This window comes from Choloepus didactylus, chromosome 7 (genome assembly GCF_015220235.1).
Source record: "Choloepus didactylus isolate mChoDid1 chromosome 7, mChoDid1.pri, whole genome shotgun sequence".
NCBI classification, from domain to species: domain Eukaryota; kingdom Metazoa; phylum Chordata; class Mammalia; order Pilosa; family Megalonychidae; genus Choloepus; species Choloepus didactylus.
Window position 1 is genome coordinate 44143661 of NC_051313.1, and position 22411 is coordinate 44166071.

General features: G+C 41.3%; 1 protein-coding gene across 1 annotated transcript; it reads right to left on the bottom strand.

The window, feature by feature from the left end:
• Positions 1-18513: 18513 nt before the first annotated feature.
• LOC119540105 (lys-63-specific deubiquitinase BRCC36-like) lies at positions 18514-19568 on the bottom strand. Its single transcript, XM_037844140.1, has one exon. It carries the CDS (start codon positions 19530-19532, stop codon positions 18603-18605), a length of 930 nt encoding a protein of 309 aa, XP_037700068.1. The 5' UTR covers positions 19533-19568; the 3' UTR covers positions 18514-18602.
• Between the last annotated feature and the right edge of the window lie 2843 nt (positions 19569-22411).

Sequence of the window (22411 nt, forward strand, 5' to 3'; positions counted from 1 at the left end):
AGGACAATATTCTAAAGACCAGATTTGAATTGGCATTAGGCAAGCATAATTTTCTGAATTCATGGCAGAACATACAGCATGTTCAGAATCACACCTCTGATGCCATTGTGTAAGGTGAAAAGGGAAGGGCTGGCTAGAAGCGTATGTGAGTGTGCAGAGTTGTCCCTAATAAGCCAATCCACTTAACTTGAACACCATTAGACTCAACAGTGAAAGCCCATTTCTACATCCTCTATGTTAATTAACAGATCACTAATTTTACCAATGAGAAGCCATTTCTGTCATCCACTTTGCTAATTAGTAAAGCTTCTGCTGTTGACTCCAGATAAAGAGAGCTAAAGTACTTGGAACAACCACCTGAACGATTTTTTCATAGTGAACTAACAGAAGCAACAGAAACCATTAATTAAAGAGAAATTTAAAAGGCCCATGAGGCCCTGCTCTTTGAAATGAAGAGTGACTTAGCCCTATAGAGCTTTCCACTTCATGTTCTCTTACCAACCCTCAGGAGAGAGTTGGTCTATTAGGTGGCTTCCCCAGTGGACCTCAGTCTGTGGTGTAACTTGGAGTAATTTACCTTCTGGATTACCTTACAAGCTCCTGAACTATGTGGGCTATTTCAGGTCCAAGGGGAAGATATGAGATGTGACCCAGAGCTTTTTGGTTCTCTGTGGCCACACTGGACTAACCAAGATTCTCACCTTCCTCCCTTTGCTTCTGATAAACACTTCTGTCGAGGTGAGCTGAAGAGTCATCTGTGATGACTGCCCCAGTTCCTCGCTCGCTCTTCCATGCTCCAAGCTTCCCTGGCCTCTCAGAGATGGACATAGTTGCCCCATGCTGCTGGCCCGCTCCATATGATCATGCGCAAGGACATGTCTCTGGGGGTACTCTCAGGTTGTTTGTGCCACTACGGATTCTTTGTGTCATTGTGATGGTGTGCCCCCATGTTGTATCAATGTCTTCCCCTCCACCAACACACAAACACTCACACACACACACACCATGCCCATTCCATAAGTGTGAGCCTTTATCTTGGGTATCTGCTTAGCACTCCAGTTCCCCACTGGGATTAATGGTTTGCTTTGAACTCCAGACAACCTGGAGCTCCTGCCTAGACCTCATAGCCCCTCCTGTGGGGGCCTGAACCCTACCCCCAGTACTGAAGAGCTCATCATTGTCTCTGAGTGGATCCATCACCCACAGCCAGGCCATCCTATCTGCCTGATGGCCATGGTTCTGTCCCTTTGGGTACAATACAAGGCCTGAAGTTGCTAATTGGATATTGGCCTCCTGGAATGATACCTGCTGACAAGAAGTTCCTCTGGCCCTGACCCTGCCTAGTTGTGGGTGCTTTTCTTCTCTCCTATCTGTGCCGCCATACTTGCCCAGTGCATTTAGCTCATAATGTTGCCATAGCAAATGGTTAATTGAGTCCATGTCTCTTTCCATGGTAGACGCGTTGCTCATAGGAACTGTCATTCCCACTAACTAGGAGGAACCCAAAGGGGCAGCTTTAAGTGGTTATACGGTGCCCGTTATGACTTTGTCCCTGGAGCTGATTGGTTCAGGGCAGATACCAACCAAAAGGCAGCCCATCAATAGGTCAGCAACTTACAACCTGGCACACACACATAAAAGCTGGTTAATCACCATTTTTTTTCTTGGAAATGTAAACAGGGAAATGTCAAGAAAATACGACTTGGTATGATGCTTAGAGAGAAACCAGAAGGTAAGAGTTGGGGCCACAAGGGGTCATAAAAACCCCTCTTGTAATCAATTACTCGTGACAAAAATGTTACAAAAGAGAGTTAATCGTCACATTGAAAAACAGAATAATTTATTATAAGATGGCAGTAACCTTTTATTCCAAAGAGATATAATATTTAGTTGGTTATGAAGAGAATTTTCGAACTTCGAGCTATTGAAAATCATTTACCAGGAGCAGAAATATGTACTGAACCCCTAACACAAAGATTAAAGTCAGGGCCCCACCAGTGGCTGCTGGCCTAGAGGTAGAAGTTGTCCTGCTTGCTTTTCCCCACGATTCTGAGAGCAGTGAGAGCTTTCACTGCAAATAACCGGAGAGGGAGGCAAAGGGAGGGTTCAATCTAGACCAGGGGTCAGGAGAGTTGTTTGTAAAAGGCAGATAGGCAATATTTTAGGTTTCGCCAGCCATGCAGTCTCTGTCATAGCTCCTGGGGTGACTGTGACAATGATGGGGGGACAGGCCTGGTCAGAAGGCTCTGGAGCCACCCCTGTGACAAGCTCCCCCTGGGGTGAAGTACAAGCCCCCTGCAAGGGGAGTATGGAAGAGGCTGGCCGCCGTCTAGCAGACTCGGAGGAGGCTGGGGTTGGGAAGACAGGCCTGCTTGGACCTGACAATCAGTGGCCATGACGGGACAGCATCCCTTTGGCAGATACGGCAGAGATAGCAGCCGGTGCCCAAAGCAACGAGGGATGAGGTTCTCCTCAGAGCAGAAGCAGCCGTGCCTCCACTCCTCTGGGTTCCCTAGAGGTGGGCAAGGGAAAAGGAGGGGAAGGGCTCTACCTGTGCCTGTGCTGGGGGGATGGGGGGAGGGGGTTGGACATGGAAAACACTCGGAGCTTCTCAAAGGGAGTTCTTAGCAGCAATTGCTGCCTTTCTGTAGAGAACATTTTTATCCACAAATAAGGATTATCTAAAAGCAACACCCACCTCTCTCCACAGGACAAAAGAGCTCCCTGGTCTGTCTGCAGGGCCTGGGGCTGCATTCTGTCTGAGAGAGAGGTCATGCGGCTGCAACAGGAAAGCAGCCAGCCCTTGGTGGGTTGGACACTTCCTGTGTGACAGTGACATTGCCAGCACTGAAGTCTCCCCATTCTGCAGTTTAGCTTCCAAAACCTGGAAGAGCTCTAGTGAGCAGAGCCATGGTCTCCAGAGCATTCCAGAATCCCCTCAAAGGACTTGTTTAAATTCAGAGGCAGAACGAGGACTGAAAAGAACATTAGTCCATAATTATCTGCTGTTCACTCACTTTCATGGGAAGCAAAGTTTTTGGTTTCTTTATTCCTAAATCTCTTTACCTGTCTTAACCGTGGTTGTGTCATGTTTATTTAATTATCCATGCTCTTACGAACCAGATTTTTTCTACTGCTGAAATCCAGTCTGCAGACACCAAAAGTGGCATAGTGGATACGAAATTTATAGAACCACCATAATTCAACAGCTCAGAGTTTTCTTAAAAAGAAAAAACAAGCAAATATTTATTTACACAAAACTGAACTAACCGATTCAAGATAACTTTGAGATTAAAACTCAGTCTCTTCTGAATAATCAGTCAGTTTCTGGGGTTTTCCCCTCCCCCTGTGTCCCCTTCTCCCTGGAGGCCATCCAAGTTCCTGTGGAGAAGAAGAGAACGGTGCAGCACCCAGGTGTTTGGTGAGTGGAAGTTTCTGGTTCACCACTACCCTCTGTCCTTCACTAGCATCTACAGAGCTGAAACTTGTCATGCCTTGTCTTCATAGTCTTGTGCTGGCATCTACCATTCTTGCCCTGAAGCCCACCATGGCTTCCAGTAGGTCTACACAATCTGCATTCTCTCGACTGGTCACAGGCTCCTTTGGCTTTGCAGGTTCTTGGCACTTGGACACACTCAGCTGCTTTCTCTTCTCCTTGCTGGCGAGTGGGGACTCAGAGACACTATCTCAGCTCCTCACTCAGCCATTGCTGGTGTCATGCCAGGTGGGGGCTTCTTTTAGATGCTTGCAGGGCCCCCAACCCACACCCAGGGAAGTGAAGCACACATTCTCTTCCTGGTTCCCCTTTAAACCAACACAAGACTTTCATTGCCCCAGATTCAAGCAGGGAAGCCAATGGTGAGGGCAGGGTTTTTCCTTTTCAAAGACATTCTTGAATGTCTAATTAGTTTCATCTCCTCACAGTTTTCTTTCCCCAGACTTACTGTTTTAGGTGCCTAGCTGCTCAAAGCAAATACAATGAAATGGGTCAGCTTAAACAATGGGAATCTTTTCGCTTACGGTTTGAGGCTGGGAAAAAAAGTCCAAGTCGAGGCGTTATCAAGGCAATGCTTTCTCCCCAAAGGCTCTGGGTTCTGGGGCTGGCTGCTGGCAATCCTTGGCTCCTCCATCATGTGGCAAGGCACAGGGTAGCATCTCCTGGTATCTCTCCCATCTCCTCTGAATTTCATTGATTACAGCTTCTTACTTCCTATGGTTTCCTCTCTCTCCTGTCTGACTTCATTCTGCTTATAAAGGACTCCAGTAATAGGATTAAGAGCCTACTAATACTGGGCCATGCACACCTTAACTGAAGTATCCTCATCAAAAGGTCCTACTTACAATGGGTTCACAGCACAGGAATAGTTTAAATTTAAGAACATGGTTTTCTGGGGTACATACAGCTCCAAACTACCACACTTACCAAGTCTTAGATAGCATGACTTAAATTATAAAGATGCCAGTTATCCCCAAATTAATTTATAAATCAATGCAATCCCAGTCAAAATTCTAGTTGGGTTTTTTTTCTTTTGAGAAACGTGATTCACATATGCTTAAATGTAAAGGGAAAAATAAAAGTACCACAAGTGGATAAAGCAATCTTGAAATGGGAGAGTAAAGAGGGAGAATTTTCCTAGCAAATACTGAGACAGCCTACAAATTCCTTTTTTTTTTTTTAAATCTTCATTTTATTGAGATATATTCACATACCACGCAGTCATACAAAACAAATCGTACTTTCGATTGTTTACAGTACCATTACATAGTGGTACATTTATCACCCAAATCAATCCCTGACACCTTCATTAGCACACACACAAAAATAACAAGAATAATAATTAGAGTGAAAAAGAGCAATTGAAGTAAAAAAGAACACTGGGTACCTTTGTCTGTTTGTTTCCTTCCCCTATTTTTCTACTCATCCATCCATAAACTAGACAACGTGGAGTGTGGTCCTTATGGCTTTCCCAATCCCATTGTCACCCCTCATAAGCTACATTTTTATACAACTGTCTTCGAGATTCATGGGTTCTGGGTTGTAGTTTGATAGTTTCAGGTATCCACCACCAGCTACCCCAATTCTTTAGAACCTAAAAAGGGCTGTCTAAAGTGTGCATAAGAGTGCCCACCAGAGTGACCTCTCGGCTCGTTTTGGAATCTCTCTGCCACTGAAGCTTATTTCATTTCCTTTCACATCCCCCTTTTGGTCAAGAAGATGTTCTCCGTCCCACGATGCCGGGTCTACTTTCCTCCCCGGGAGTCATATTCCACATTGCCAGGGAGATTCACTCCCCTGGGTGTCTGATCCCACGTAGAGGGGAGGGCCGTGATTTCACCTTTCAAGTTGGCTTAGACACAGAGAGAGAGGGCCACATCTGAGCAACAAAGAGGCATTCGGGAGGAGGCTCTTAGGCACAACCATAGGGAGGCCTAGCCTCTCCTTTGCAGCAACCGTCTTCCCAAGGGTAAAACCTGTGGTAGAGGGCTCAACCCATCAAACCATCAGTCCCCTATGTCTGTGGTCATGTTAGCAACCATGGAGGGGGGGTAGGCCAATACCCCTGCATTCTCCACAGGCTCCTCAAGGGGGCACAACATCTTTTTTTTTTCCTTGTTTTTCTTTTTTTTTTTTTTTTAACTTTCCCTTCTTTTTTAAATCAACTGTATGAAAAAAAAGTTAAAAAGAAAACAAACATACAATAAAAGAACATTTCAAAGAGACCATAACAAGGGAGTAAGAAAAAGACAACTAACCTAAGATAACTGCTTAACTTCCAACATGTTCCTAACTTTACCCCAAGAAAGTTACCTAATATAGCAACATTTCTGTGAACTTGCTCCTACTATATCCATCAGAAATTAACAGACCATAGTCATTCCTGGGCATCCCCAGAACGTTAAATAGCTTATCTGTTCTTCTTGGATTATTGTTCCCCCTTCCTTAATTGCTCTCTATTGGTAGTTCCCCTACATTCTACATTATAAACCATTTGTTTTACATTTTTCAAAGTTCACATTAGTGGTAGCATATAATATTTCTCTTTTTGTGCCTGGCTTATTTCGCTCAGCATTATGTCTTCAAGGTTCATCCATGTTGTCATATGTTTCACGAGATCGTTCCTTCTTACTGCCGCGTAGTATTCCATCGTGTGTATATACCACATTTTATTTATCCACTCATCTGTTGAAGGACATTTGGGTTGTTTCCATCTTTTGGCAATTGTGAATAATGCTGCTATGAACATTGGCGTGCAGATATCTGTTCGTGTCACTGGTTTCCGATCTTCCGGGTATATACCGAGAAGTGCAATCGCTGGATCGAATGGTACCTCTATATCTAGTTTTCTAAGGAACTGCCAGACTGACTTCCAGAGTGGCTGAACCATTATACAGTCCCACCAACAATGAATAAGAGTTCCAATTTCTCCACATCCCCTCCAGCATTTGTAGTTTCCTGTTTGTTTAATGGCAGCCATTCTAACCGGTGTTAGATGGTATCTCATTGTGGTCTTAATTTGCATCTCTCTAATAGCTAGTGAAGCTGAACATTTTTTCATGTGTTTCTTGGCCATTTGTATTTCCTCTTCAGAGAACTGTCTTTTCATATCTTTTGCCCATTTTATAATTGGGCCGACTGTACTATTGTCATTGAGTTGTAGGATTTCTTTATATATGCAAGATATCAGTCTTTTGTCAGATATATGGTTTCCAAAAATTTTTTCCCATTGAGTTGGCTGCCTCTTTACCTTTTTTGAGAAATTCCTTTGAGGTGCAGAAACTTCTAAGCTTGAGGAGTTCCCATTTATCTATTTTCTCTTTTGTTGCTTGTGCTTTGGGTATAAAGTCTAGGAAGTGGCCACCTAATACAAGGTCTTGAAGATGTTTTCCTACATTATCTTCTAGGAGTTTTATGGTACTTTCTTTTATATTGAGATCTTTGGTCCATTTTGAGTTAATTTTTGTGTAGGGGGTGAGGTAGGGGTCCTCTTTCATTCTTTTGGATATGGATACCCAACTCTCCCAGCCCCATTTGTTGAAAAGACCATTATGACTCAGTTCAGTGACTTTGGGGGCCTTATCAAAGATCAGTCGGCCATAGATCTGAGGGTCTATCTCTGAATTCTCAATTCGATTCCATTGATCTATATGTCTATCTTTGTGCCAGTACCATGCTGTTTTGGCAACTGTGGCTTTATAATAAGCTTCAAAGTCAGGGAGTGTAAGTCCTCCCACTTTGTTTTTCTTTTTTAGAGTGTCTTTAGCAATTCGAGGCATCTTCCCTTTCCAAATAAATTTGATAACTAGCTTTTCCAAGTCTGCAAAGTAGGTTGTTGGAATTTTGATTGGGATTGCATTGAATCTGTAGATGAGTTTGGGTAGAATTGACATCTTAATGACATTTAGCCTTCCTATCCATGAACATGGAATATTTTTCCATCTTTCAAGGTCCCCTTCTATTTCTTTTAGTAGAGTTATGTAGTTTTCTTTGTATAGGTCTTTTACATCTTTGGTTAAGTTTATTCCTAGGTACTTGATTTTTTTAGTTGCTATTGAAAATGGTATCTTTTTCTTGATTGTCTCTTCAGTTTGTTCATTTCTAGCATATAGAAACATTACTGACTTATGTGCATTAACCTTGTATCCCGCTACTTTGCTAAATTTGTTTATTAGCTCTAGTAGCTGTATCGTCGATTTCTCAGGGTTTTCTAGATATAAGATCATATCATCTGCAAACAATGACAGTTTTACTTCTTCTTTTCCAATTTGGATGCCTTTTATTTCTTTGTCTTGCCGGATTGCCCTGGCTAGCACTTCCAGCACAATGTTGAATAACAAATTCCTTTTTAATGTGGCAGTGGAGTGGAATAGAGAGCTCACAGGCAGCTCTATGTTTACCTGTGAAATTATTATGACAAAGTGGGCACCACAGATCAATAGGTGATGGGTGGATTGTTTAGTAAATGGGGTGAAAAACTGGCAGAGAATGAAAGGGTGGAGAAAAATAAACCCAGATTTCTCTCTAGCCTCACATGCAAAGGAGCTTTCCAATGGATTAAATAACTAAATACAGAAAGTAAAACTATAAAGTTAGTAAGAGAAAATGTAAGAGAATAGCACTGCAACTGGAGTGGGTAAAAATTTCTTAAACAAGACTGCAAAAGTGCAAACAGTAAGGCAAACTGATAGATGTGATAACATCAGAAGTAAGGAGTTCTGTTAACAAGTGATGCTGTGGATGAATTTAAGGGAAGGATGACAGATTGGGAGATTTATGGTGGCTAAAAGTTGCATTGGATGGCTATCTAGCATATACAAAAAACACCTGTAATTCAACAAGAAAAGGCAGTTCGGCCAAAGGAAAATGGGTAAGATCTATAAACAGACAATTTATTAAAAAGGAAGCTCAAGATCCTAACAAGGATATGAAACAAATTGCTCAGACCCATTAGAAATCAGAAAAAATTAAAGCCATGATGAGAGATCATCTTACACTCTAAGGCCACTTAAAGCTGTAAGGCTTAAAGCTATTTGCCTGGCAAATCTAGAAAGCTGGATAATGCCAAGGGCTAGCAGGGGTGTGGGGATAAGAGATTCCAAGTGCAGAGGGAAGTGCAGGTTGGAGAATTATCTGGCATTAGGTAATCAAGTTAAGTATATATATACTTTATGACCCAGCTATTCCACTCGACGGCAAAGTTCCCTTAGAAATTCTCATGCAAGACCATTAAAGGAACAAGTAGGAGCAGGAGTTGATCCAGGATTTGTGGTACTTGAAGCTTGAATAATCGGGGAGGGGGGTGTCCCTCCTTATGAAAAAGAACGCAAATTATGAATACAAAACTAGGTGCAGAGCCTTGGAAGGGCCTGTGCAAGTGAGGAGCCTCAAATTGTAAGTTGCATCAGCCTTTGGTGCATTTGCCTCTGTGTCTGAGGAGGTTGGCTGCAGTGCAGGGAGTTTCAGAGCTCCTAAGCCAATTTGGTTATCATACCTATTAGGCTCTTTGCCAGTAGATAATGGGTGCTATTATCTCAGTCTTTCTTTAATGATAAGATATCCACCTAATCTTTAGAAAAATGTAATCCTCCTGTAATAGGATCCAGATGCCAAACTTGCTCAAATAATCTATTGCTAAAGCTGAGTGAGGGCTGCCAGATGTAAATATGCAAATGGACCCATAGATATGTTATGGATTGAATGTTTAACGTCCCCCAAAGAGATATGTTGAAGTCTTTACCCCAGGTAACTCTGAACGTGAACTTATTTGGACATAGTCTTTGCAAATGTAATAAGATAAGGTCAGGTCCTAATCCAACATGACTGGTGTCCTTATAAGAAAAGAGAAATTCAGACACAGGGACAGATGGGCACGGGGAAGAATGCCATGTAAAGATGGAGGCAGAGATGGGAGTGATGCAGCTACAAGCCAAGAACTCCAGGATTGCTGGCAGCCACTAGAAGAAGGAAAGAGGCAGGGAACGGACACTCCCTCAGAGCCTCCAGAAGGAACCAACCCTACTGATGCCTCGATTTTGGACTTCAAATCTCCAAAACTGTGAGATGATTCATCTCTGTTGCTTTAAGCAACCCAGTGTGGGGTGCTTTGTTACAGCAGCCCTGGGAGACTAATACGGACATAGAGTCATTGTTCTCTGGCATGGCATGGACATTCGGTTGTACTTGCAGGGAAAGAATATTTTGTAATAGTTCCCAGTTTGCTTGTGGTTTTTTAGAAATGCCTTCCTACTAAGGAGAATGCTTGCAACAACGGGCTCCACAAGATTCACTCTGCAGGCTGAGGGTTAAAGACATGCCCCTGGGCAGTTTGCTGCGTTCATCTGTCCCAGCCACCTTCTAGGAGGGGATCTCCAAGTTGTTTCTAGCAGGTAGCAGTGAAAGCTGAAAACACTAAGGCTCCATGTGAGGTGAGATACCCCGAATAAAGTACAAAGCCAGAAGAGCATCCATCTCCCTAGGTGGAGCTAGCCCCAGGGGTCCCCACCCAGGTGTGGCAAAATTGTGAGGAAGAGGCAGAGCAGGTGAACAGGTGTAAGTCCCGCTGCAGGGCCAGGGGCAGCCAAGGAAAGACCAATGACATGGCGGGGACCAAGCTACATTTCTGTGGCTGTGGTCACTGATGTACTGGGTGTATTTGACACCAGAACAGATGAATTTTTATCAATCCTCAACCCTATGACAAAATCATTTTCAGTAACAATTGTGTAATTGGATGGATAATAAGAGCAGAAAAAAAAAAACACAGTTTACATTTTTTATTGTACTTAGTATATTCATCATCCCAACAAAAAATAAATGAGTGTAGCATAAAAAAAGGAAAAAAGAAATGAATTATGTTTTTATTGCATTAATTTAGTTTTTGAAGGAAAGGGGAACATAATTGTCTTTTATAGTACTGGATGATGACATTACATTTTATAACATATAATTAAAGAATAATAAAAAATTACAATATAAAAACTGTTTTAAAATTAGTAAAATGTTTAAGCTATGAACTAAAATTTGTACTTACCAGTCAAAAATGAGGGTGGGGGAGGAATAGGGGATGACTGCCTAATGGGGACAGGGTCTCCTTTTGGGGCGATGAAAATGGTTTGGATGAGCCAGGCAAGACGGCCAAGTGGAAGCAATTCCAGGCAGAATGAAGAGCATGTGCAAAGGCAGAGGTCCAAGAGAGCGCGGGGCTCTTGGGGGAACTGCAAGGGATTTGCTGCGTGTGGCTGGTGTATGGGGTGTGGGTGAGGAGTTTTGGTGGGATTGGCTACAAAGGGCTTGTCCCCCACACTGAATGATTTACTAAGAGCAAGAAGGAGCCGCTGAAGTAAGAGGGGAGCAGGGGGCAGGTGGTGGTGAGGTGGTGGTTGGGCTTGAAATATGAGCTCTGAGCTGACAGCCAAGTGGAGGCAGGAGATACATTGTATCATTGTAAGAAATACTGGCTTAGAGTGCTGGAGGAAAACTCCAGAATTCTTCTCTTTAAATTATATTTTATGTGGCATTTGGCTCACTGGCACTTTTTCCATGGTCTAGATTATTACTAACTGCATGGATTTTGCCAGCATGATATTAATCTGCTCTGTGGAGCAAACTACTTGGGCAAAACAACCTTCAAACTTCATTTCTGCCCTGGCAGCCCCTACCCCAGAGGGTCCCGACATGCTGGCTCGCCCTGTTAGTGCAAATAGGCTGTTGAGTGGCTGGAGAGACTGAGGAAGGAAGGAAGGAGGAAGGCTCCTGCTCTCAAAGCATGGCCTTGTGAAGAGGTACAGGAATGTGCTGCTTCAATTTAGTCCCATGGTCTCTATGGGTTGCTCAGAGGACAAATGGTCTTGCCAGAGGCAAATAATGGGAAAGCAGGAAAGCAAGTGAGAGAAATGGAAGGAAGGAGCTTATTTCCTGCAGGTTCTGCAGAGATAGTTTGGAGCTTAGGAGTTGAAAAACTTTTTCAAGCCCAAAGGAATGACAAGTTCACTGAAAGGGAAAACACCTTAGCACTGCTTTAGCGAATTAGAAGTAGACTCCACATTTCACGGGAACAATCTAGAATGCATGTGCTAGTTTTTTCTGTATTGCAGGTTGCATTCTCTGGCAGGCCAGCCTCCCTTGACAGTAACACATTTAAAGAAAAACTGCTTCATCTCCAGCGTCTGTGCTCCAGGCTTGCCAAAAAGAGGAATAAAACTAAAATCGGATTTGAACTTTTTAGAACTTTAAAATTTGCTGAGCTGGCTTCATTTGGACAGGTTTTTCTCAAAATATTGCTCTCTATTCACCACTCCACTACCAGGGAGTCCACACTGTCTTTCCTTTGGATTATGTTAGAACTCCTTGGTCATCAAGACACTCTATAATTTCATCTCTTCCATTTCATCTCCCACTCCTGTGAACTTCTGCCATACATTCTAACCCAGCCCAGAAGCTTATGGCCCCCTTAGACTCCAGACACTCTGTTTCTTTCTATATTTTCATTCTTTGTCTTTGTTTAAGCAGATGCCCCTAACTGAAGTGCTTCCTTCCTTCTCCCCACCTGGCCATATATGTTATGATCCAGATCTAGACTCTGCCCTTCTGTAGCCGACTGTACGGTGGTCTCTCCATAGCCGTGCTCCTCTTCTCCCTGGCTCACAGGACCTCAGCACTGTTCAGGGGTCCAGCTCCCCCCTACTCAGGCTCAAAGTAAGTTCTAACTGGCCAAGTCAATCACTGTGGTCCCATCTCCTTGACTGTGACAACCCGGGGGTGAGCCCATGAATTGTAGGGGAAGGGAGTCTGTCCAGGGACCTCTGGAAAGGTATCTTCATTCTTAAGAAACTGTTGCCTTTCTTTCATTGGTGGATGCTGCCAGGTTTGGCTATTTCACCTGTTACCTGTGTAGCCATCTTGTGATCATGTAGGAAACCTGCAGATGTACTGAGAATGGCTGAGTGCAGAGAAAGAAAACACCTGGGTTGGGATTATAACACCTGCCCTATCTTACCTATCATTGGGCGAGTTAATGCATTCCCTAATTGTTTAAACTAGTTTGAGTTAGGGTTTTCTGATAAACACAGCAAAAGGCTTCCTAAATGACATGGGAGTTCTTTATCTGACATTTAGTATTTCCTCTTCAATCATGAATATAGGTAACAAGCCTCTTGGTAACCCATAGAAATCACAGATATTTTCAAATTGCATTTCAGTTGTTGCAGGTACTTTGAATAGGGCCACATGATGACTTTTGTGGGCTCAAGGCACATTTGTCTTTTTGGGCCCCTCACTCTACAAAAATTGTATTTGATGACTATGTAGGTATAAAGACAAATTTATGAATGTGGTATATTAAAACATTTTCTTCAACCTAATATTCATGTTTTCTTCTGATTTTAAAAGAAATCCAAACAATTTTTAGCACCCCTAAAAATATGAAGTCCCTTAGGGGCTGTGTCTGCAATAACTCATGGATAAGTCAGTCCTGATCTTAAAATATCATGAATACTCATCACTGCTTCAAAATTTTGGTAGTTATTAGATCCACTTTATTTCAATATAATTGATATATTGATACATGATCCTACATGTTTAAATTTTTTTGCACTTAAAAATATTATTCTGAAAAGTTTCCACAAGCTTAACTAGATTATCAAAGGGGTCCATGGCACGAACTTGGTTAAGAATGCCTGTGATATCTTCTTGACCAAAAGGGGGAAGAGAAATGAAACAAAATAAAGTTTCAGTGGCTGAGAGATTTCAAATGGAGTTGAGAGGTCATTTTGGAGGTTATTCTTATGAGTTATATAGATATCCCTTTTTAGTTTTTAGTGTATTGGAATAGCTAGAAGGAAATACCTGAAACTATCAAACTGCAACCCAGTAGCCTTGATTCTTAAAGATGACTGTATAACTAAATAGCTTACACAGAGAGACCATGTGACTGAAAACCTTAGGGCTCCCACTCCCTTTATCCAGTGTATGGACAGATGAGTAGAAAAATGCAGACAAAAACGTAAATGAATAATAGGTGGGATGGGTTGTTTTGGGTGTATTTTTTTACTTGTATTTTATTCTTATTTTTTTTTTTGGAGTAATGAAAATGTTCAAAAATTGATTGTGATGATGAATGCACATCTATATGATTTTACTGTGAACAACTGATTGTACACTATGGATGACTATAGGGTACTGAATATAGCTCAATAAAATTGAATTAAAAAAAAAAAAAAAAGAATGTCTGTGGTAGTCTTCCCCAAAATCTCAAGGTGACTTTGGCCCTTTTTTATTTTTATTTTTTTTTGCCTTTTTTGCCTTTTTCTACCCATGTTGTGGTGAAAATCATTTTAGGAAATGGTTCTATTCATTTAGGATTTTCAATTTGCTCTCCCTGTGAATGGGTTGTTATTTGTGTAAACTTGTGTGTCCTCTACCGCTGTAAGCTCTTTGATGGCAGAGGATCTGGTATCCCTTTCCCTTCTCTTGGTACCCAGTACGGCCTGGCTCAGCCTCAGTTACCCAGGTGCTTAGTTGGTGCTTGCTGACTTGACTTTGCGCTAGGTGGTGGCTCTGAGGGAAGACTCTTAGGCCTGCAAGGACATGGTTGTTGTTTTTTTGTGTGACATCCATCTACAAAGTCCAATATTCTGGTTTTCTTTAACCTCGAGTTGCAGGCCTAAGAGTTCTCTAAATTTCCTTAGAACAAAAGTGCATTGCCTTGAACAAAAGTTCCTAGAAGCAGGAGGGTAAGATGTGAGGAAAATACAAAACTCACTTCAGGGAGGCAAACAGGAAGAGATCTTCCTCAGACGAAAACCAACATCCCCTTTTCGTATTAGTATTATGTGGATTCAGGACCACGCAGACCTAGTCCAGTTTCTCCTCTACGTATCTTTAAATGTCAACTCCAGCTAGAAAAGTAGGGAGGCCCTATAAGAAGAAGCTAAACAAAAGGGGAGGCTGAAAAAGAAGCTCTCTCAGTCCATCCACCATCCACCAACAGCAAGAGTCCCAATAAGATTGATGAACCCCAACTGTAAAGAGTACTTTACATGTACTGTCTTCACTTCTAATCCTCACCACAGCCCTGCAAAATGGTATTATTATATTCTCTGCTTTGCAGAAGAGGAAACAGGCCCAGGAGGTTGAGAGTAAGTTACAGACCTCATAAAACCACACCCCTAAATTCTTCAGGGTTTATCCCAAAGAGATACGTAATTTCATATACCCCTACATAACTATAATACAACAGTTTCAGTGCTAACTTGGAAAGGTTAACATTGATAAAATGCTATTATCTAACATACAGTTCAAATTCAAATTTTCTCCATTGTACTGATAATGTCCTTCACATCATTTGTCATATCTCTTTAGTCTCCTTTAAACTGGAACAGTTATCTAGTCACCAGTGTTGTCGTCATTGTTGTCCTCATCTTCTTTTTTTTTTTTTTAACTTTTCTGTTGAGTTTTTAACTTTTTATTTTAATTGCTATAGTCTAAAATATAAAACTTACTGATGTAGGATCTACAACACAAGTTAATGTGGAAATAAACTGTGAACATAATTGTAAACAAAAGGAAAAACTTTAAATATCATGCTCAGCTGCAAGCTGCATGTCTTACAAATAACCCTTGGATTTCACTTAGAAATAGTTGTTTTATTCCCACTTTCAATCCACTGGCACCACCATTTTCCTCCTGGGAAGGCACCTTTTCAAGACTCTTACTTAGGTTCTATGATGGCTTTGCCATTAGGAAAATCGTGACTCTAAACGGTTATTACTGAAGTCTACCTGAAGTGGGAATTATCTTTCTAAAACATTTTTCTGAACAGGTCATTGGACTTTTTTTTCTTTTTTTTTTTTTTTAAGACAGTAATATCCAGTTACCACCTCATCATCTTCTTCCTTTCTTCTCCTTCTCTTTCTCCTTCTCCTCCTCCTTCTCCTCCTTCTTCTTCTTCTTCTCCTTCTCCTTCTTGTTTTGGTCTTTCAAAACAATGACATTTTAGAGCATTCAATTCAGTTGTTTTGTAGAACATCCCCCATTTGGATTTGCCTGATAGTCTCCTCATGTTTAGATTCAGGTTAAACAACTTTTGGCTGGAATATGGAGAATTCACTCTTGATTAACAGAGGAAGCAACTGGTATGTATCAATTTTGGATCCTTTAAAGTATGAGAGGAGTCGCAGAATCCATGTTCTTGAGGGCATCTTGTTTATAAGTGAGTTCCCCAGATACCTACCAGTGTTGAGGATCCTGTGATTTTTGTGTTTCTTGTCCAAATTTGTGAAGGTGCTTGTGTCAAGACAGGCCCTTCCTCCTCCAGGCCCTTGATAGTCCTACATCATCCAGACAGTCCAGTGGCTGAGCTGGAGCTGCAGCTGGGGGACTGCCCTGGGTGGAGGCAGCAAGGAGCTGCCAAATCCCCAAGCCCATTTCTCCTGGGGTTCTTCAGAGGCTCAGGCTGCCACCCCAAGTTTCTCTGGCTCCACCTCCCTTCTGCCTGGTGGCCCTGACTAGACTGGGGAGGTAGGAGAAGGGGCCAGGTGCCAGACAGGATCAACATTCTGAGGGACCCAAGAGTAAGGAGAATACAAGAGAACCTCTTTTGTTGCTCAGATGTGGCCTCTCTCTCTAAGCCCACTCAGCAGGTAAACCCACTGCCCTCCCCCCTACATGGGACATGACTCCAATGGGTGTAAATCTCCCTAGCAACTTGGGACATGACTCCCAGGGATGAACCTGGACCCAGCATCATGGGATTGAGAAAACCTTCTCAACCAAAAGGGGAAAGAGAAATGAAACAAAAGAAAGTTTCAGTGACTGAGAGATTTCAAATGGAGCCAAGAGGTCATTCTGGAGGTTTTTCTTATGCACTATATAGATATCCCTTTTTAGTTTTTAGTGTATTGGAATAGGTAGAAGGATATACCTGACACTGTTGAACTGCAACCCAGGAAACTTGATTCTTTTTTTTTTTTTTAATCTCCATTTTATTGAGATATATTCACATACCAGGCAGTCATACAAAACAAATCATACATTCGATAGTTCACAGTACCATTACATAGTTGTACATTCATCACCTAAATCAATCCCTGACACCTTCATTAGCACACACACAAAAATAACAAGAATAATAATTAAAGTGAAAAAGAGCAATTGAAGTAAAAAAGAACACTGGGTACCTTTGTCTGTTTGTTTGTTTGTTTCCTTCCCCTATTTTTCTACTCATCCATCCATAAACTAGACAAAGTGGAGTGTGATCCTTATGGCTTTCCCAATCCCATTGTCACCCCTCATAAGCTACATTTTTATACAACTGTCTTCGAGATTCATGGGTTCTGGGTTGTAGTTTGATAGTTTCAGGTATCCACCACCAGCTACCCCAATTCTTTATTTTATTATTTTTTTTCCTTAATTAATACTTATAACTTTTTATTTTGAAATAGGTTTAGACTTACAAGAAGTTGCAAAAAATAGTAGCGTCCCATGTACCCTTTACCCAGTTTCCCCCAATGGTAAGGTCTTATGTAACTAAAGTACAATTTCAAAACCAACAAATTGGCAATGGTACAATACTGTTAGACTACAGACTTATTTAGTTTCACTGTTTTTTACATGCATTCATTTGTATGTGTATGTTGTTCTATGAAATTTTTACACAGGTATAGATTCATGTAATCACCACCACAATCACAATTCAGAACTGTTCCATCAGCACAAACTCCCTTGTGTTATGCCATTATAGTTGCACATATCCCCGTTTTGTCCCTGTCTCTGGCAACCACTAATCTGTTCTCCATCTCTGTAACTTTGTTGTTTCAAGAATGTTACCTAAATATGATCATACAGTATGCAACCTTTTGAGATTGTCTTTTTTCACTCAGCGTAGTGTCCTTGAGGTCCACCCAAGTTGTTGCATGTATCAATAGTCTGTTCCTTTTCATTGCAGAGTAATATTCTGTGGTATGGATGGAACACTGTTTAACCATTCACCTGTTGACGGACACCTGGGTTGTTTCCAGTTTTGGTCTGTTATGAATAAAGCATCTACAAACATTCATGTACAGGATTTTGTGCAGACATACATTTTCATTTCTCTGGGATAAATGTCCAGGAGTGCAATTGCTGGGTTGTATGTTAAGTGTACATTTAACATTATAAGAAATTTCCCATTTTCCATAGTGGCTTTACCATTTTACATTTCCATCAGCGTTGTATGACAGATCCAGTTTGTTCATATACTCAACAGCATTTGGTATTATCACTATTTTTAATTCAGCCATTCTGATAGATATGTAGTGCTATCTCATTGTAGCTTTAATTTGTATTTCCCTGTTGACTAATGACATTCAACATCTTTTCATGTGCTTACTTGCCATCCATATTCCTCTTCAGTAAAATGTCTTTTCATGTCTTTTGCCCTTTTTCTAATTGGATGGGTTTTTTATTGTTGAGTTCTGAGCATTCTTTATATAGTCTAGATTGGTGAGCTATATGATTGACAAATGATTTATCTCAATCTGTAACTTGTCTTTTCCTCTTCTTAAGTTTTTTTCAGACCCAAAGATTTAAATTTTGATTAAGTCCAATATATCAACTTTTTTTCTTTTATGCATTGTGTTTTAGGGGTAAAGTCCAATAACTCATTGCCTAGCCCTAGATCCCAAAGGTTTTCTCCCATGATTTTTTTCTAAAAATTTTATAGTTTTATGCCTTACATTTAAGCCCAAAATCCAATCTGAGTTAATTTTTTGTATAAGGTATGAAGTTTCGGTTGAGGTTCATTTTTTTGCCTATAGATGTCCAATTGCTCCAGCACAAAGGACAGCATTTCCAACAAATGTGTTGAAAAGGCTATCTTTCCTCCATTAAATTATTTTTGCACCTTGGTCAAAATCAGATGGATGCATTTGTATGGGTCTATTTCCGGGTTCTCTATTCTGTTATGTTGATCTCTGTGTCTATCACTCTGTCAGCACCATACCATCTTGATGAGTCTTAAAATTGGGTAATGCGAGTCTTCCAACTTTATTCTTCTTCTTCAAAATTGATTTAGCTTAATTAATTTTACATCTTGATATTTTCGTCTTTCCCCATTTTGTCTCCTGCCTTATTCTAGGGAAGAAAGTTCTTGCATAAGTTCTTCCTTTTCTTGTTGCAACTCTTGCAAATGTTGTTGGTTTTGCTCCAGTCTGTCCTCCAACCACTGGAGGAGAGGCCCGCTGACTGCTGACATCTGACTGCACAGATTCTTGGTAAACACTGAGCCATTATGGATCTTGGTTACTGAGTCCAGATGTGTAAGGCTGTGGATCCTCCTATATGCATCCTGCTCCTCCTGGCACAGGATCTTGGGCAGCTCTACTGCTGATTCAAGGCACACTTTCCCAATGGTGACATGAGGTACAATATGGATTGGGATTTCAATTCTTTCATACCTGCTCCTGTCTGCAGAGAAGACCAACGTGTTTCCTTCCAGATATGTCATGTTTTCTGAGCTCTTTTGGGCCTGTATGGATTGGAAGCAAGTGTAGAGTACCCGGCCAGTCTTTGTGTTTTTATCTTCTATGAAACAGGAAAAAATAAGTCCTACAAAGCCTTGATCCATCATCTGGTACATGGCTTGTGTGCAAACATCGACATGTGAAGGCCAAACAGTTATATGAGGATGGGAATGATACCAGCCCACAACTCTCATAGGGCGGCCTGTTAGTTCAGCCAACCTCTCCACCTCTGTTGAAGCTGCAGACAGCTGCTCTGGAGAAATTTCCACTCGGTCCTTCCTCTTATCAGAACATCGCAAGATGATGACGGAATGAATGTGAACAATTTTCACACTGTCAGTCTTTTCGGCAACTGTGCGCATTTCAGTTCCAGTATATGCAAATTTTGAGCCATTCCTTGGGTCATCATTCAACTCCCCTATACACAGCCCCATCACCTCCTCCTTTTCTGTGCTCAGGGCATGGTTGAGACAAACCAGGAAAGCATCAGACTCGAGATGAACCGCCTGCACCGCCTGCACCACCTGCACCGCCATCTTGGTCGGACCCTGCTCACATCCGCGTCGGGCCCACTCCGGCCTGGACAACCGGGTGCTCCGGCGCCAGGCTCTCCACGCTCCGCCCTACCCCAATTCTTTAGAACCTAAAAAGGGTTGTCTAAATTGTGCGTAAAAGTGCCCACCAGAGTGACCTCTCAGCTCCTTTTGGAATCTCTCTGCCACTGAAGCTTATTTCATTTCCTTTCACATCCTCCTTTTGGTCAAGAAGATTTCTCCGTCCCACGATGCCAGGTCTACATTCCTCCCCGGGAGTCATATTCCACGTTGCCAGGGAGATTCACTCCCCTGGGTGTCTGATCCCACGTAGGGGGGAGGGCAGTGATTTCACCTTTCAAATTGGCTTAGCTAGAGAGAGAGGGCCACATCTGAGCAACAAAGAGGCATTCGGGAGGAGGCTCTTAGGCACAATTATAGGGAGGCCTAGCCTCTCCTTTGCAGCAACCGTCTTCCCAAGTGTAAAACCTATGGTAGAGGGCTCAGCCCATCAAACCACCAGTCCCCTATGTCTGTGGTCATGTTAGCAACCATGGAGGTGGGGTAGGCGAATACCCCTGCATTCTCCACAGGCTCCTCAAGGGGGCACTACATATTTTTTATCTTGTTTTTTTTTTAACTTTTTTTTCTTTTTTAAATCAACTGTATGAAAAAAAAAATTAAAAAAAAAAAACAACATACAATAAAAGAACATTTCAAAGAGACCATAACAAGGGAGTAAGAAAAAGACAACTAACCTAAGATAACTGCTTTACTTCCAACCTGTTCCTACTTTACCCCAAGAAAGTTACCTAATATAGCAACATTTCTGTGAACTTGGAACTTTGATTCTTGAAGATGACTGGATAACTATGTAGCTTACACAGTGTAACTGTGTGATTGTGAAAACCTTGTGGCTCACTCTCCCTTTATCTAATGTATGGACAGATGAGTTAGTAGAAAATGGGGACAAGAAATTAATAAATGAAAAATAGTGGTGAGATGGTGGGATGGAATGTTTTGGGGTATTCTATTTTTATTCTTATGTTTTATCTTTTTTTTTGAAGCAATAGAAATGTTTAGAAATTGATTATGGTGATGAATGCACAACTATATGATGGTATTGTCAACAACTGATTGTACACTTTGTACACTGTGGATGATTGTATGGTATGTGAATATATCTCAACAAAAAAAAGAGAGAGAGAGAAGACAAAAAAAAAAAAAAAAAAAAAGATTAAGGGAGATAGAAACCCCAGGAACCTGCAGTTGAGAAAGAGCTTTAATGATAATGGACTGGCTGCCTTTCAGATCAATGCTGTGAAATAATACAAACAATGAGAGTAAATTCTGTGTTTGTATTTTATTATTTTGCTTACCAGCATTCTGGAGCTTTAGGTAAAATTGCAAAAGAGGTAAGATTACTCCAAGTCTCCCCTTCCGACCCTTGTCTGTTGTCTTCTCTCAGACTCCCAGGGTTCAAAATTGCTCCTTTCAGAACTTAGTTTCAGTTCAGTTGTTCAAGCTAAAGTGTAAATGACTAATAACACTTTAAAATGTTCTTTCTATGGGGGTATTGGCATTTTAACAGGCTCAACAGCCAAATGGAAGAGATGCTGTCTAAAATTTCTTGTATATGCCAGATAGTAAAAAATGTGTGTTTCTGTGCAACCCCCTAACATTTATTTGTTTATTTGTTCAGTAAATATTTACTGAGGCCTATTATAGCAATGCTTTAGAGAAACACAGGGATGAATAGAAAAGCACACAGGAAAGAATTCAGACAAATGGGGGAAAAGGGAAAATTAAATGTCTTGCTCAAGTTCCCAAATTTACTTCTGCCAATCAATCCACAAACCACTCAAGTGTTTATTGACTATTTTAAGATGTGCTCTTCACTGCGCAAGGAACCATGGGGGGTGGGGGAGGGGGAGGGGTGGATAGAGAAGAAATGTAACTCAGCCTGAATTTACAATCTATTTCAAGTAGCAAAAATAACATACCTGAAGCGGTTTGCCAATGATGCAAAATAATCAATGATCAGATATCAAACTGTGTGATGTAAAAAAATAAGGGCGTCAGCAGAGAAGAAATATAAGCCTCTGTGTGGGAATCTTCACATCCTCTGCTCACACACTGTACGTTTGCTTGTGGTTTGGGATTGTTTTTGGTGGGCAGGAGGGTGGATAAGAAGCCCCTCAGTTCCTATGACTCAGCATAAGCAAATGTTAGCAGTTTGGCACTTTTGCTTCAGATGTAAATTTTCTATAAAATGAAGAGGACATCTGAGATAAAGTGGAGGTTCTCTTTGTTCCACTCCTCATTCCCTCCCCTGAAGGCAATAAGACAATTAGCCAGGACTTCCAAGCATCACATTTACCCTAAGACATACAAAAAGGTGATGGAAAAATATTATTCTGCTCTTCCCGATATATTTTTTAAATATTTGCCTGGTATATCTCTTTCTGACAATTAAAAATTATTTATTTTATCTGAGTATAACTTTTCTTTTTAATTTTATTTTGAAATAAATTCAAAGTTATAGGTACAGTTGCAAAAACAATACAAACCCCATACACAGAACTCCAGCATACCCTGACCCCCCTTCCCCGATACCCCGGTCCACCAACTTTAACATGCTGTCACACCACCATTTCTTTCTTTCCCTCCCTCCCACCCTCCCTCCTTATCTATCATCCATCTATTGCTGTCTTCTGAACATATAAGAGCTAGCTGCACACAACCTTGAACAAACATTATAATTCACATATACAATTCCCATGAACAAGAACATTCTTTTATGCAATCCCATTAAGCGCAGCTAAGAAGTTCAAGAAATTCAACATTGATACAAAGCTTACATTCTATATTTCCTTTTTTTT

Bases quoted from the DNA above. Each gene is read 5' to 3' on its own strand.
- LOC119540105 (XM_037844140.1), bottom strand. From the start codon at position 19,532: ATGGCGGTGCAGGTGGTGCAGGCGGTGCAGGCGGTTCATCTCGAGTCT.